Genomic DNA, 16,920 nt, shown 5'->3' with positions numbered 1-16,920 from the left:
GCATCCCAGGGTCTTTTGATGAGGGGAGCACTTTGATATTCTTAGGTGACCCATGCAGTCACGTGCCTTGGGAAGTCCTTCCCTCTGATTTTAAAAAGATAATTGGGGAATTAGATTGTTCCCAGCTTCTTCAGAAACGTTTTTCTCTAGCTACTACCTTGGCTTTAGGGTACAGCTGACCTCTTACTCAGTAGCAGAGGCCTCTCTGTCACGTAATGCTGGGTTCCCATGGGACTGCTCTTCCCTAGGCTGAGGGGCTCCTTCCTCCATCTGTCAGCCAGGCTATGCCAAGCCGAAGGTCACATTTTAAAATAATTTCCTCAATTCGTAATCATGCTGAGTAACAGTGACAGGTGCCTGCTCAAATGATGCTAAAGCCTTGAAAAATAGTCACAAGCCTCAGATGGGGGGTTAGTGTTATCTGAGGCTTTGGAGGAGGGGGATTGCTGGTTGTGGTATGCAGCTGGTAGCTCTGTTCTCCAAGCCCACCCTCTTCCTCCTTACTCCGCCACCACTTGTGTTTGTCTTCGAAAAGGCAGGAAATCTTGATCTCAGTTTCACCTCATATATCTGTTTTTCATTGGTGCTGGGATCAGCTCAAAGCCCTGATGGCATCTCTTCAGGCCAGTCTGCAGCCCTGAAGCCATGCTAGCTCCTTGAAGATCTCCTTAGGAGTACCATGGGCTGCACTGTCCACCACAACCTCCATGGTGTGAAGCTCTACTGTTGTTACTGCTGTGCTGGCCGTGTCAGTGCTAGGGGTGCCAGGGTTTAGGAGATAAAGTAGTTTCTAATGGAAAAGGAAAAAAAGGCAGAAATTTTATTCCCAACTGCTGCAAATAAGGAAAGATATGAGGTAAGATAAAAATTTACATGGCCATTTGCATGCATTTGAACTCAAAGCCCTTCATGGATTCTGTGGTGTTCAACTGACTCCCCCCCTACCCCCCCAGATTTCTTAATTTTCTGCATCATTTTCTCTGGCTTTCATCTAGGGCTGAGAGGGGACAAGACATGATTAGAGCTGGATAAAACATTTTCAACAGGACTGGCTTTCATAAAGAGCTATTCTGCCAAAATAGATGAGCTGTGTGAATATCTGTCAGTTGAGATAAAGACAGTAGAAGGACAGCCTAGGGGCAAGAGGGTAGGATCCAATGTCAGCTGTCGAACTGATGCATACATCTAGCTCTGGACTCCTCACTTCTTATGGTGAACAAAGCTTAGGAAAGATGGTTACCACCACCCTTTCTATCCCATGGACCATTTCTGAATGAGAGAATGGTCCTGCCTTGAGAGGATGTGAATATTGGGAAGACTTGAATAGAGCCTGGCCTGGGAAAAAAGCATGGAGGACCTTTGTGAGGAGCAGCCCTCCATGAGGTACCTCAGTGAAGCAAGGAGGCTAAGACATCAAAGGAAAAAAAAAAGTCCCATGGCCTCAGTTAGTTGGAGGATCCAACATATGCACAAGTCCAGGATTAACTAGCTGCTGCTGAGGAGCATCATGGATGCAGCTCCAGCCCTGTCCTGAGGTAGAATGACTAACAACTGGTTAAAAATGTAAAGCAGGTTTTCAAAGCAGCGTGTAGTAGCGTGGGCACCAAGAACAGATGTTGGAACTTGCCCCATAGGGTTTGGTTCTTCACAGATGCAGGAGTAATTTGGCACCTGATTTCCCAGGCTGGTGGTTTACACAGCAGCTGACAGCCTGCATGGTTGGGATGTCTGGAATATGTTCACTGTAGGATCAGGTAAACTCTGCTCCATATGACAAAGAAGAACTAGTTGCCAGAAGGCCCTTTGGGTGCAGATTACAGCTTTGAAAATGAATGCTTGTTATGTGCCCAAATCCTGGGCAGAACTCACTGAGAAGCCTGTGGGCAGGCTGTTCAGAAAGCCGGGTTTGATTTCCATGAGCTGGTGGGGAGTAGTGGGCTAAGAAGCACGGGATGTGAGGATCACAGTGTGAAGTCCTTGTGGAGCTGGGTCTGCTGTGCAAAAGCATGTTTTCCCTTCCAGGTGGCTAAGAACCTGAATCAAAGTGGGATTTATGTTCCCAGGAGTTAAATGCCTGTAGCTGTCTGTTTTGAAGTTGAGGAGAGGAGTTAGAGCTGCTGACGGTGACAAATACCAAAGGAGTGGAAGCGTTTCCCTGCTCTAATAATTCATGCTAGTGCAACAAAAAACCTCCACCATTCAAAGTCGGGGGAGCTGCAGGCATCCCAGCTCTGAGAGCAGGGCAGCCATTCTTCACATTCCCCTCCAGCACTTAGAAAGGGTTGAAGTCTCCCAGGAGCACCTTTTACCCTTCATTTTTCCAGTCTCAGCCTAATAGCCATATGTTTGAGCTCTGCCTTCCCCTCCACTGCCAACACCACTGCTCACATCACTTCTCACGGAGCTTTGACTCTCCCTATCTGAGCTCTCAACTGTTTTGCTTTCTCTCTGCACCTTTCCTTTCACAGCAGGTTTTGAGTTTTCATAGCCTGTACTGTGTCAAAGCATCTGCCTTGGCTACTGGGGGCTGTTGCAGAAACCCTCTTGCTCCCTGGCCTTGTCTCTCCAGCAGGGTTTATTGCCCTCTGATAGTGAAGCCAGCCTGCTCTTTGTCCTCCAGTCCTGCTCACCTGCCCTGCCACGGTTCAGAAACCTGTTTTCCATTTGCTCCCAGTGCTGCTCACCTGACTGCTCAGAGCCATTTACATAGCAGGAGTTGATCCTGCTTTGCACCCTGGCTAGGGGCCCTCAGAAAACCCTTCCAGCCCCGCTCTTTCTAATTTTAAAGTTGATGCTCACACAAAGTTATAAGCAAAACAATTGTTCCAGAATTCTCCATCCAGAGTTATGTGAAAGCCTGGTTTGCAGTTTCCCATCAGCCAAAGGAGCTCTTGTCTATTTGTGTACACACACAAATAGCAAGGAGACATCCCTTGCTTGGGATCCTCTCAGGAGCTCCTTTTGGGTAATATGAGCACTGGTAAATGATAGGAAAGTTCAACTGGAATAAACATTGGAGTAAACTTCTGTGAAATACTCCTGGGCTATGTATCTGTGCATGCCTGATGCTTCGTTGTGCACATTTAGAAATTCTGGTCAAACTGTCAGCTACTTCTCTTTTTTCCCAAGTAAAACATCCAGTAGTGAAAAAGAGGGTAATCCCAGAAAGCCCTGTTGTTTGGTAAGCATCACACTGGACAAAGTCTCTGCTCCTCCAAAGATTACTTCTTAGGCTGAGAAGCTCATAAGAGAAGGTGAACGTGAAAAGCGGTATGAGGAAAAAACCTTCAAGACAGCCCAGAGGAACAGAAGTAGCAGTGGTCATAGCAAACCAGTACAGCAAACCTTTGGAATTTGCTCCTGCTGCCTTGATAGAAAGCCGAGCCTTATCCCTGATTTTTGTTATATTTGGGAACAGAATCCTAGGAGTTGCAAACATTTGCTTTGTATCACCTCTCCCACCACCAGCTGCAAAACATTTCTGCTGCTCTTCCCTGGAAAAACAGGATTCCACATTGTGTGGTTAGTAGTATTTATGCCTCTCTTTTGCTTTTTTCCCAACCTTTTCTTCCCCCAACCACGGCCCAGTTCTAGCTATGGAGTCTTTTGTCTCATGAATCATTTTCTTCCAACAGCTTTTGTAGACATTTTCTTTGGTACCTGCAGTCCCTCAATAACAGCTGCAGTTTTGGGGAGGCTTGAAACAGTGACCTGTCCTGGTGCCTCTTGAAGTCAATGATGTTTGTGCTTGCTTTCAGGAGCAGGATCCAAGCCAAAGTGTTGGTTTTCTGGGTAGAAGAATACCAAGAGTCAACACTGATCTCTCACCTCGTTTTTTTTCTTCCTCTCTGCAGGAATGGACATACACGTACAACCACCAAGTCCGCCAGCAGCAGCTGTGTTTGTCTGTGTACACTCTCTTCCCTGGTTCCCAGGTGCTGCTGTCACCTTGTAAAGAAGGTGACAACAAGCAGGTGAGCCCTTTCACTGATCCCCCATTTTCTTTGAGATTCCCTTTCTTTCATCATAGTATTACTACACAGTAAATGGCCCGTGTGTTCTGACTTCATCTGGGAAGCACAGTCTATTCAGGAGTACAGACTCTGGCCTGTTCAACCCTTTGCCTCTCAAATGAGTGTGTTGATAAGGATGTCTATTAGTGAGGGTGGTGATCTGGATACTTATCTGCAGAAGTCAAACCCAAACTGGCAATTTAGTTCACATGGGCTGCCAGTCAGGCAGCAGATGCTAACATTTCTCTGCAGTTAATCACTGAGCTGGCATTTGAACCAGTGACCTGGGGAAAAAGCTGTTAGTAATGTATTATCTTCCTGAAGCCAGGCAGAGGCTGAGCTTAAATGAGTATGCTTCTGATGGGAAAAATGCTCAGCGTGTGCTCTGCTTGGTGCAAGGTTGAGGACCTTGTGCTTCCCAGCATCAGGCCACAGAGGCTTGGTGACAACTGTCCTTTTGATGCTGGAACAGTATAGTAAAAATATAATGGGGCGGAAGCTTGTTCATCTGTTTCTCCTCTCGTGTGTCTCTCTCCTCAGCGATGGGGTAAAGTTGGGTCACACATTGAACACATAGCCTCACGCTTCTGTTTGGACACTGAGACGATTGGGGACACGAATGAAAGTATTAAAGAGCTTGTCATCAACCCTTGTGAGAGCATAGCCATGAGTCAGCGCTGGGACATGGTGATGTCTTGACCTACTGGAGGAGGTGCACGGCAGGGACAGGCACTGAGACGTTGCTACACGCAGCCAAGATGCACCAGCTGGAGCTCAAATGCAAAACCACTGGGGGTCCTTGTGTGCTGTGGGACAGAAGAAGAATCGTTCAAATAAAAATGGGACACAACAGTCCAAGTTGAACAACGCATTTTGACTCTAAGGCATGCAGCTGGTATTGGCCCGTTGGCAGTCATACATTCAAAGAGACGGGATGGGAAAAAAACAAGCTTGAAATGTTTTAGAGGGATGCTGGGGCTCCTGCTATGGGCTGTATAGAACTTCAGTGTGCACAGTATTGGTTATCCACCTGAAAATGCAGATAGAAGAGTCTTGAAGACCAAAAGGAAATTTGGACTGAGCAAAGCAAGCATCTCAATAGCTTTTGAGGGTTGAGGTGGGTGCACAAGGTGGGATGTGCCAAGGGATGCTAAGAAACATCTCCAGGGATCAAGTGGAAAACGCTGAATTATCTTTGCACTTTTTACTGCTGTGAATGTTTTTGTCTCTGCAGACAGCATGGGTGGAGCCATGTTGCACGTTTGAATTTGTACCTAATCCACGTACATGTTGTGTATACAGAGGCAGAGCAGTCATTTATGTCTGTGGCCAGGATCAAAACAGCAGGTAGTGGGGGAATCCTGCTTTGTGCTAACTGCACATGGGGCTTGTTGAATCTCCGAAGCCCAAGCAAACAGAGGATTCAGTGTGTGAGATTAAAGGATATAAACTGCTGTGAAGCTGGGAGGAAACGCAGTAACATGATTATTTCTTCTCTCTGGAGGCCATGGGTCGCTGAAAACTCCCCTGTAATCTCTCTGTGTCTCTCTCACTGCTTCAGATCTGGACTAAATCAAATTTTCACTTTTATTCCATAAAAGTAATATTTTTGGTAATTGAAGGTAATTGTGTCATATTTCTGTTTCTCAATTTCCAAACTACAGAAGAGGGGACTGCCATGAAGTGCTGCTACCGAAGCGCTAAAATTAGAAACTGCTCTGAGAAAGGAAAATGGATATTACCTGGTTTTGCTTCCCAGGTATCTTGTAGTCCAAGATACGAAGTATTGAAGAAAAGGTTTGGGATTTCCCAATCACACTGTGAGCAGGGAAGTCTGTGTCATGACATACCTCTCTCTCAAAGTCATTTAACATAGGCAGACCTGGCAGAAATTATTTCTTCAGCTTTTGGAGATAAGTCGTTGTCATGGTTTGACATAGCCCCAAAATCCAATTCCCTAGCTCCATTCCCCCTCCCACATCTCAACCCAATGTGAGATGGGCTTTTCCAGACAAAACGCAACCAGACTCAGAATGGGGGAAAGGAAATATATTACAATGACTGTACAAATAAATATTATAACACATTATACACATGATCACAACTATCTCTACCATGACATATAGTATTTACAATGGATCAGATCTCTTCTCCCCTCCAAATAAAAGTCCAGGAGGGAAAGAAGGACAGATCCCTTCCAGTTTCAAAGCAGGAGTCTCTTCTGCAGCAGCAGTCATCTGTCCTCTCCACATGCAGCAGCTGATAGCTGGATTCTGCCAGCACTCACGAGGGAGGTATCCAAGCTCCCTCAGCCCCATCGCTACCAAGTGAGGGGTCTTCCGCCGTGGGCTACGTCACCCCAGACAAGGTCGTTCCACCACGGTCATATCACGAGACGCAGGGGGTCTTCGTGACGGTCTGGTATCTCCAGGAGATTCAAGCTCCTTGCAGGGCCTCTGTGCCCTGCTTCAGGATGGCTGCCACCTTGGCAGCAGTGCAAGGGGGGGGAAGAACCAAGGTCACCCCCCTCTGCATTCCTCTCCGTCCCAGTCCAGCTTCCCAGGACGCTCTGAGCTTCTCAGCTCCTCTCTCTCTCCGGTGCTGCATGTCCAAAACTGCTCTCCAAAATAGGAGTCCATGTCCCTCTTCTCCAAGAGGGGTCTTAAGGGAGTTTGGGGGGTCTGGAATCAGTTCTTACCCCCAGAACTCTGTAACTCTGCTGCTGACTCTCTTTTCCTCGGCTCTCCTTCCAGGAGTTCTTTCTCTGGTGCTACATGTCTCTGTTGCTCCGTCTTATCTCTTCTGGCTCTCTGCCACCGTTTCTCTGGTCAGTGCTGGCTGCTGCTTTCTCCGGCCGCTGCCCATGGTGGAGAAAACATCTCCCAGCATAACTACAGGCACCTAGCCCAGCTTTATGCTGTTCCAGGTCCCTGCAGCTCCCCCAACCTGGGGCTGGGAGGCCCCAGAGGCCCCGAGGGGCTCAGAGCCCCTTCCTTGTGGCTCTACAACATGGCTACTTCTTCTAACAACCAAAACTACAACTCTTCTCTTCCGGTGAGCTTGTGGGATGTTGACATTTTTGCAGGAGCGCCCATTGGGCAGAATTTCAAAACTTCAGGGGTTTCCACCCCTTGGGGTCTACCACTTTTCTTAGCCTCTGGGGGGAAAACAAGATCCAAACCACTACAGTCGTTAACCAGAGGTAGTGGCAGGTGCTATCAGTATGTGGGAGTGAGGTGTGACTATAGGACAATAGGACAGATGACCTCGAAAAGGGTCTTAGGCATAGAAAACTGGAAGGTTGTTTCTAGCCTGTCTTTCAGGGCAGCTGCCACTACAGCAACGGATAACAGGCAGTGGATCTCCCAAGAGCTGTGCACACAGCTCTTGTGAAGTAAAAGCTCTCAGAGAACTTTTGCAGGACTGTTGATGCGACTTGAAAAAGAAAAATATAGTTTGTGTCTCTAAAAATGCTAGGGTTTAATGAAAATCCTATCCTTTTTTTCCTGTGCTGCAACTGTAGGTAAAATACCATAAGCTTTAAGCCTTCAAGCGCTCTCAGCATCCCTTCTTGAATAAATTGCTGGCTTTCAGGATTTTACTGCCTCAGTTTCTCCTCCCTCAGTGCTGGGAGAAAGCCATATGTGTAAATCTCCCCGGCTTTAGAGGCAGAACCAGTATAGCTCTTTATGTACAAAAGGTCGCAGTGCAACATGCTTTTCATGTGCTGCAGTGATTACTAACCTCATCAAGCTCCCTTGGTGCATGCCTGTTATGAAAGGGCTGGAGCAAGCTGTCATTTCATGATGGGAGGTGGCATTGTTTCCATGCCACCACTTTGCAAAGGAGACAAAGGGAAGCACTTAAAATGGAATGGACCCATTTCAAAAAGAAGGGCAGTGACCTTGGGCTTCTTCTATTTAATTGAACAGGGAAATATCACACCTACTTCTCACAATAGTGGTGTCAGGCAAGTGATAGTAATTCCCAGTCTAGTGCTTACAAGGGAAAGCACCTCTCAGGAGCTTGAAGCTTAACAGGTTCACACCTGTACTGTGCCTACAGCCTGGGACTGCCCAGCTGCTGGCACTTCAATTCTGAAAATCTTAGCATTAGTTTTGAAGTCCAGCACCTGCCAGGTACACTTAGCAGGACCTCAGACCTATCTAGCTCTACTGTTTTCCAACAAAGCTGAAAATACCCGTTCTGCTGACAGCCAAAGCTCTCTAAACAGGTAATGCTCTTTGCCTTAGCCAAAACAGCTACCTCACGACTTGTGTGTGTGCTTGAGCACAGGGACCCATGGGACCTGCAGGGATGTATTCTAGGAAGGAATTGTTTGACCAGCTTTTCAGCTCTCTTGCCGTTTGCGAAACACAAATGCTGTACCAAATCCCTCCTATTCCAAAACAGGCACTAAGATGATCACTGTGAACATGTTTGGGGGCAGTGGAAGGCAGGCAGTGGGGAGGGCGACATCAGAAATGGTGTCCCCTACTAGAGAGTAGCAACTAAGTTCAGCTGAGTCTCTTGCAGGCCCAAAAGCCACCTAACAGACCTGGGTAAAGCAGCGACTTGGCAAGCTGGTGATTGTGTCTCACACATATATCAGCTGTAACCCTTAGGCTACAACTTATTTCATGGTCCAAGAAATGAGATTATCCCTATGGATCAGCAGTGTTTTCGGAGAAGCCTGAGACTCTCAGCCTAACTCCTGGGAAGGTTTATATAAGCTGGCAATGCTCTGGCAGTCTCCAGAGTTAGCCCCACTATGGCATTTAGCAAATCTGCTTAATATCCCTGCAGATACCTTGCATCATGTCAGGGGAAAGGTTAACTGCTGCTGAAATCCAACATTATTTCACTTATTAAAATAGACTGAAGACAGGTTTTTGCTTTGTATTTGTTCCTTGTGTAGGCCTTTATTTTCATGCTGTGAACAGATAAATGTGATGGATAGGTATCTAGACGGGCTCCCATGCCAATACTTCTTAAGCCCTAATGTCATTTGGTAGTAATGCTTTTTGGTAACATTTTGCACTGCCTTGGAAGAAAATAAGATAAAGTAGAAAATATGATTCTAATCCTGGCTGTTGAGCTTTTTGACAGTCTTTATGATCTACAGGTAAGTCATTTCTTGTGCCTTGGAAAAAATTAAATTCAGAACAGGAAACTTGGGGCTAGAACTACTACTGGCTTTTAAAGAGCCAACTAAGGCTATTAAAAAAAAAAAATCAAAAAGACCCCAAACAAAAATTCAAACAAGCACCACCCCTTCCCTCATGAAGGAGATCTGTGTTCCACTGAGAAAAAAATCTGTCTGGTTTTAGTTGGACTGGAGAAGTCTTGCAGTCCTTATGTTGCTGCTTATGTGATTTCCACGTATTTTGTGTTCATCATCTCTCTGTACCAGTGAGTACCATAAGATAACAACAAAAAGCATCAGTGCTTGGAGCCTTAGGTTACAACATGGTGAGGTAGTAATTTAATAGTAAAGAGATGGAAACTGAATTCAAAGGTTTTGATTATCCAGCAATGCAACAGGAAAATAGATGGATGGAGACTGGTGGTTCAAGACAAGCAGCAGCCCTGAGTGCTAATCCCTTCTGCTTCTAGGAGTGGCTTGGGATAGCTTACTTCATTTCCCTGCCACAGCTTCTCAAACTTTTAGTGAAGAGTGAGTGTTTTGAACAGAGAAAAAGCCAAGGATTAGTTTTTGTTGCATGCAATTCCAGCAGTACTGGACTGGCAGTCTCTGGAGCTAGTAGCTCCATGAACCCTTCTTATCTGTCTGAAGAGGGTCTGATTCAGATGGAGTTAATTTTCTTCATAACAGCCTGTAATGTCCTGTGTGACCAAAACGGTGTTGATAACACACCACAATGTTTTAGTTATTGCTGTGCCTGCACAGTGTCAAGGCCTTCATCTCTCCCCCTGCTAGGTAGCAAGTAGGCTAGAGTTGGGGAAGAGGGTTGAGAGGCAACACAGCTGGGACAGCTGACCCAAACTGACCAAAGACACATATCATACCCAATAATGTCACACTCAGCAATAAAACTGGGGGGAATTTTGCTTCGGGAGGTGTTGCTTAATGACCTGGCTGGGCATCAGTCTGCAAGTGGTGAGTGACTGCCTTTGCATCACTTGGTTGTTTTTGTTTTCTTTCATTTTCCTTCACTTATTATCTTTATCTTTACCCACAAGTTTTTCTCGTTTTTGCCCTTCTGATTCTTTCTCCCATCCCATTTGGCAGGGAGTGAAGGAGTGTCTGGGTGGGGGCTTAGCTGCCAGATGAGGTCAACCCACCACATTGCCCTAAGCAAACTAAGGTCTGTAGTGTATCAGGATTCAAGGCTCAGGCTCTGATCACAACTGTGCAATAGGATCTGCGCTGCTCAAATTTCAGATCTTAAAAGCTTTATTGAAGAGCTATGGGCTAGGATTGTTGGTAGAAGTGGTAAAGGAAGGAAAGTCAAGCAGATTGCACACAAGCAGCAGAAGAAACTGTAGCTCATTGATGTGCTGGCTTAATTAATTTTGAATGATCAGTCCAGCTCCAGTTTTAATATGCAGCTGCTTTAGATGGCCGAAGAGTTTAAGGAAGCCTGGTATGAGTGTCCAGCTTATGTTGAGACTTAAGTGGAATGTTCCCAGATTTATGGATGTTTTCCAAATGTCCACTGTCCTATTACTTGCTGGAAGTGCCTTCAGAACCCCATAAGAATAAAAACCTATTGCAAGCTACCACCTCTCCAACTGAGTCTAATTAAGTTTCAAGTTGAGCTGCATTTTAGCTTAGAGCTGATGAAAAGCAACATGTAAATTTGCAGGTAAGAATGCTACTTTTGTGGTGTAGGGGGCTGTTTTGCTTTCTCTGGTATTACTTGGGCTCTGAAGAAATCCAAGCTGGTTGTGATGTACAAAAGAAAACATGACTGAGTTTCAAGACTGAGTTTTGCATAAGCACTCATCTAGTAATTATCTATCAACTGTCCATATCAATGAGTAATGTCTGTCATTTTCCTATGATGTATATGAAAGAAGTGTCCTGACAAGATATTGCTACTGCACAGGGTTAAATTCAGTTGTAAAACCAACCAACCAACCAACCAATCAATCAACCAAGGAGGAAAAAAAGGAGAAGGAATGTTCATAGCTCGTATGTAACCTGATACATGATAAAAGAAAGGTATTGCAAAATTAGAACTGTTCCCAGGCTGAAAGGTTGAGGTTTATAACAGCACCAGAGCACAATCTGCCTAACCCTCAGTTTTCTTACTAAGACAATGTACCTCTGCAGTCCTCCTGTGGTTCTTCAGAGAAGCCATACTTCTGTCAAGTATTAAACATGCACTACCTGGTCCCAACTAGCTCTGGCCGGGGCCTAGTGATCCATGTGTCTGTTTGTGTGTGTGTCTGCAGCAGACAGTGCCTCCTTCTCTCAGCTTCTGAGAAGTTGTCTGAGTTTATTCTAATGGAGATCAGCATCCTGGTGCTGTCATGGTGTTCTTGCATTTGAAATGTTTTCAGAGGAATCAGTGTTAGAAACATTCTGTGCAGTTTTCATGTATTCTGCTCCTGCTGACAATTCCTGGATCACCCCCATGTACATCCAGCCTATGTTCTCTTACAGGGATGATTGTTTTCTCTAAATGCACAATCAGACCCAAAGTATGCATGTAGTCACAACCAGATCCAAGGGTGTTACTAACATTAGCTCTGACCCTCTTGGCCTAAGCCAACACAATTTAGATAGTGATTACAAATTTTACTGGACTTCAGCTGCCTGAGGCCACTGACAACAAGGACATACAGCACTGATATCTCATGAGAAGCAAAAGAGCATGTGGTGTTGGGAGAGAATACTCCAAATCCTCATCTCGAGGCTGCTTTCACCTCCTTACTAATCCTTGGGAAGTTGACCTGGGGAGGGTTGTGCACAAGGTAAGGTGAATGGGAGTTTTCCTGGAGATTTGGCAGTTGTGGGAAGCATGGGCAGTGACACCTGAACTGATGGAGGGCAAGGTGGGTGGGTTCACAAGATGCACAATAAGTTGAGGAGGTGTGAGGCTGCTGCAGCAGATCAGGTGAGACTGCGGAGTAAGCCAAGGGCATTACATATCATCTGAGCATGAAAACACCTGCTCCCAGGAGTGCAGAGAGCCTGGGTGGATCTCAGATCAGCACCCTACGCTTTGAGGGGGTTTTTATTTTGACTGATAAATGATCCAGTGCTTGAAATGGCTACCCCACAATGCTGTAGGGGTTAAAAGAAATTTGCTTATCTGGTCACAACATACTCTCGCTTCTGTTAATGAAACTGTTGTTAGAGTGGCAATGGCTTATTCAGTACCTTGGATGTGAAACCTTGATTTGGACACGGCACATGTGTTGATAACAGGCATTACTTGTCCTGTCTTTGCAGCTTTGCATTGTCAAACACTTGGTATGTTTGCAATGGATCCTTGGCTTGAAAGATCACAGCCACTGCATTCCGAAATTGATTTTCTTCTACGGAAAGATGTTTGAAGCAAAAACCAATTTGGTTTGTATAAACTACATTAGAGATAAGAAGATACCCCTCAGAGTGCTCAGGATCACCTTTGAAGCCATTTTCACCCTACCATGAATAACAAGTTGCACAATAAAAAGTATTTCTTACAGCTGATCTGATCTCTACCCATCCGTGAATTAGCTCTGAAATGAGATAAACCTATCTACTGTAATTCAGGACAGGTGTATCATACTTCCCAATCATATTACAGAGATTCGTGAGGCCTGGTGGTGTAACCCTGAGCACATAACTGGGGCAAGTAAGGCAGCTTTATCTGCTTTAAGGGACTCGCCTTCTAAGTAAGATGCTGTGCTGCTCCTGTTGCCTTCAACTGGTGTGTGAGATTCTTCCTGCACTGCTAGTCAGTAAGTGGTACCTGTGGAGGGTCATACATGTGGCTTGCTTTTCTCTTTGGATAGATTCAGTATTGGGTCTGGCTGAGATGGAGTTCATTTTCCCATAGCAGCCTTCACAGTGCTGTACTGTGCATTGGTGGCTAGAAAGGTGTTGATAATGCAGCAGTGTTTTGGCTGCTGCTAAGCAGTGCAGGCACAGCATCAGCACTATTTCTCCAACATTCCACCCCCCCATCAGTAGGCTGGGAGTGGGTAAGATCCTGGATAGGGAACACAACCAGGCCGGCTGACCTGAACTAGACATTCCATACCATATGACATCAGTTCAGATATACAAGCTGGGAAAAAGAGGAGGAGGCATTCATTATTTACAATGTTTGCCTTCAGAGCAACCACTACAGTTGCTGAAGGCCTGCTTCCCTGGAAGTGGCCAGGCATGGCTTGCTGATGGGAAGTAGAGATTAAACCTATTTCTTTTCTCTTTGCTTGTGCACGTGCAAACTTTTGCTTTTGCTTTTGCCTTAGTAACTTGCTTTAACCTACAAGTTGTTTTCCATCTTATTTTTCTCTCCCCTGTCCAACTGGGAAGGGGGAGTGATAGAATGGCTTGGTGGCTACCTCGTGTCCAGCCAAGGTCAACCCACCACAGTCTTGTATCTTCTCTCTTCCTTTGTCTGATTCTGTCCTTCCAGTCTGGTCCTCAGCTGGTGCCAGTTTGTTCGGGTAGTGTGGTAGCCAGCCTACAGAAAGACCAAAACAGAAAGTATAATTTAAAATGAAAAGCAGGGAGGGGAAAAAAACCAAAAAACAACAACCACAACAAACCCACCACCTTTCCCTCCCTCCCTTCTTCCCATCTCTTGGTTTTTTGTAATAGGCTTTCCTGATGTGTACTAGGATCTAATCTGTAGGATATCAAAGAGGTATCAGGGCTTGAGATACTACTGTGGTATTGAAGGTATAGGTGCATTTGCAGTCCAACTCTGGGCTGGAGTCATCCCCTCTCTTCCTAAGTACAAGGTTGTCAGCTCCAGTTATTGTAAGACTGACTGGGTATGGTTTGTGGGTCCTGCATTACTGTTTTCCCTTGGCAGGAATGTCAGGTTGGCTCAAGAACACTTATAAGTTTCCCCAAACAGGAGCAGATGGACTCCTAGCAATAGATGCCAAGTCATGTTGTCCATGAGACAACAGGGGAAAAGACCCTGATGAACCAGGCCTGGGGCAGGCACTGGTTGTTCTGCTGGGAATGGTGACATTCACAGCTGAGCATGTTGCCTTTGATGGCAGAAAGCAAATCTTCTGTTGTTTTGACTGTATGCAATTGTGGAAACGAAAGGTGCCATATTCATGTATCATGATAATTAATGGTAGTTGTCAAAAGGTGCAGAAGAACACAAGCATCCAGAAGGGAAAGAAAAAAATCATGGTGCCTCCGCTGGATTTTGTCAGAAGTATCTGGACTGGGGGAGGAAAAAGAGCTTTATCTGACCTCAATTTTTTGTGGCAAATAATAATGGTAGCAGCCGTGAGTGGGTAGATGGGCATGAAGTGACCAAGTGTTACCCAGTCTGTGATTTAAAAGGTCAGCGCTGAGCTGCTTTAATGTGAGGCAAAGGGGAGTTACGAGCTTTGCTTTCCACATCGTGTGTCCTGTGTGCTCAAGTGAGCAGGGCTGTGCTGGGGCCTGGGGAGCCCTATCTCTGCAGGCTGTGGAGGCTCCATCAGTGCTGGTTGGTGGAAGGTCCCTGGTGGTGTGCTGTGCATGCCCTGGTATGACATGCCTGCTCCTGGGGGGGACCGATGCCAGGCTCAGCACAGCCAGCGGGAGCCCATTTACCTTTAGCAGGACCCTGGTGGAGCAGGAAGCCAGGTCTGTTCAGGCAGTCTCAAGTTGTTTCTTAGAGTCTGCTCTTTCGAGGGCGCTTGGCTGCCTGGTGCATCCTGCAGTCTACTTGTCAGCATATTATCAGCTAATTTAAAATTACTCAAACAAGCCCTTATCAGTGCATGAGACCAAAGGGTGTCAGTGGGCATGATGACAAGGAAGGTTTTATGAACCACTTCATAAAGCCAAATCCTCAGGAACTATTGAGGATGTAATTAGATTTGAGGATAATAAGATTTTTTTTTCCTCCTCTTTTTTTTCCCCTCTTTTTTTCTTTCTGGTAGCAAATCAAGGAAAAAATTGAAGCACTCGGTTAATTCTTGTGTATTCGGAGTGTGGCTCCAGGCTCTTTACTAACACAAAGGGATTACAACTTGATATCAAGTACCCTGGGAGAAGTGTGAGCATGAAAGTAGAGTGGTGTTTTGCTGTAGACTATGTGGATCCCTTATGTACGTGCCTTGAAAAGGCCTCCCAAGGCTTAGGAGCAATTAATAATGAAATCAACTAATAACAAGATCTGCAATGCAAAGAGAAAACTAGCCAGCATTTTGTTATGGGGAGAAAATGAGCAAACCAGCAGGGGACATGCTGATCGTGTCTGATTCATGTCATCTCTATAATCCCAGCTAAAGTTTTAACAGCCCAGGAAGATGAATTACCCACTCTAACCAACACAGGGATCAGCATGGGGTTTATTAGAAGCAGGCTATCATTTAACAATGTCAGGAGTGTATTTATTATTAAGCAGTAGACTCCACAGTCTAAATGGAAAACGATCACTCCTCCTTAGACAGCGAACAAGGTATGTTCATAAAGCCAAATGGCCAATATAGTGTGTGCTTGCACAAACACAAATACTAGGTCCACTTTACTGGACCTCAGGGCTTTCTGTGTCGAGCTAGACACTAATAAACCAAAATGTTTGAAGCTACTGGAGGACAAAGCTGTACACCATATGCTAATTCTGACTCTCAAAACTCCCTGGTGACTTCACTCCAGTGACTTGGTAAGAAACTAGAGAAAGGATTCTAGGTTCAGCAGGGAGGGTTTGGTTCAAAGCAAATGCTTGTGGGCCATGGTACAAAAAACGAGCAAGAAAACTCTGCACAAGCAACTAGATTTTTTATGCACTGTGTACTTTCAGCCTAGGCATTGCTGAGTCCTTCCTTTTTCCTTGAGGCCAATGCCCTTGTCCATAGGAAGAATCAATCAGTGAAATGTATGGTAATACACAGCAAACATTTTGGGTTTATTTATCACCACATTAAGGTACCCAATATGGAAGCATAAATAATATAGTTCAAGTAAACTACCACTTAAATAGTAGTAATATTTTAAGCTGGATTTGTGGGAAAGACTTGTGGCTGGCCACATTTTCAGTCCTGCTTCACAAATCCAAAGTGTTTCTGGACCAACAAACATACAATGCTCTCAGCCTGTAGCGTGGCCAAACAACTCTTACTATTTCACAGTTCTGCTGTTGCTGCACAACCAAATAGCAATCCCAGCAATAATCTTTGGTCTAGAAGTGGGAAAGAGTTACTGGGCATAGCCATCTGACTGATGTGACTCTCTATGTTTGTGGGCTGCCACAATTGGCTTTCAATTTCACCCAAAAAATCTTGTCTTTGCAATTTATGAGGCCTTTTCAGCCGTATTTTTAACATGCCCTCCTAACAACCCTGTTGGGGAGATATCTTGAAATGTGACAAAGTAGATTTTCAAAAATTTAGAAACTAAACTGCAGAAGGAGCTGAGAGCTTGGGCAGACATGGAGCAAACATGCCAGACTACTTTTAAGTTTTACACTTTATTTACCAGCTATCTGGGAATACCTGATTTCTGAAGTTTAAGCAATATTATACAAATTTCTTCACATCAATTAACTTCTTTCTTCTCTCAGTTAGGGGTTTTTGAACATAGTAGACTGGAATTGCAGGATGTGGATTATGCAGAGTTAATGCTGATCTTTAAACCTGCTCTTCATGAAAAGTTGCTTTGTAAAAGAAAAATGAACCAGTTGACTTCTCTGTTCCAGATTCTTGATATGCATTTGGAAAGGAACATACCTAATGTCCATTTGAATGTATTTGCAACTGAAGTCAG

At 45.1% G+C, this 16,920-nt stretch overlaps 1 protein-coding gene across 1 annotated transcript in view; it reads left to right on the top strand.

Moving 5' to 3' along the window:
- GALNT14 (polypeptide N-acetylgalactosaminyltransferase 14) overlaps positions 1–5,634 on the top strand; it is a 96,149-nt gene extending 90,515 nt beyond the window's left edge. Inside the window, exons 14-15 of the mRNA XM_032682654.1 lie at positions 3,855–3,974; positions 4,554–5,634. Of these exons, the coding sequence (XP_032538545.1) occupies positions 3,855–3,974; positions 4,554–4,712 (279 nt within the window). The 3' untranslated portion in view covers positions 4,713–5,634. The remainder of the gene's footprint in view (positions 1–3,854; positions 3,975–4,553) is intronic.
- Positions 5,635–16,920: the final 11,286 nt, after the last annotated feature.

This window comes from Chiroxiphia lanceolata, chromosome 3 (assembly GCF_009829145.1).
Source record: "Chiroxiphia lanceolata isolate bChiLan1 chromosome 3, bChiLan1.pri, whole genome shotgun sequence".
NCBI lineage: Eukaryota > Metazoa > Chordata > Aves > Passeriformes > Pipridae > Chiroxiphia > Chiroxiphia lanceolata.
This window is presented reverse-complemented; position numbering and strand designations above follow the sequence as displayed.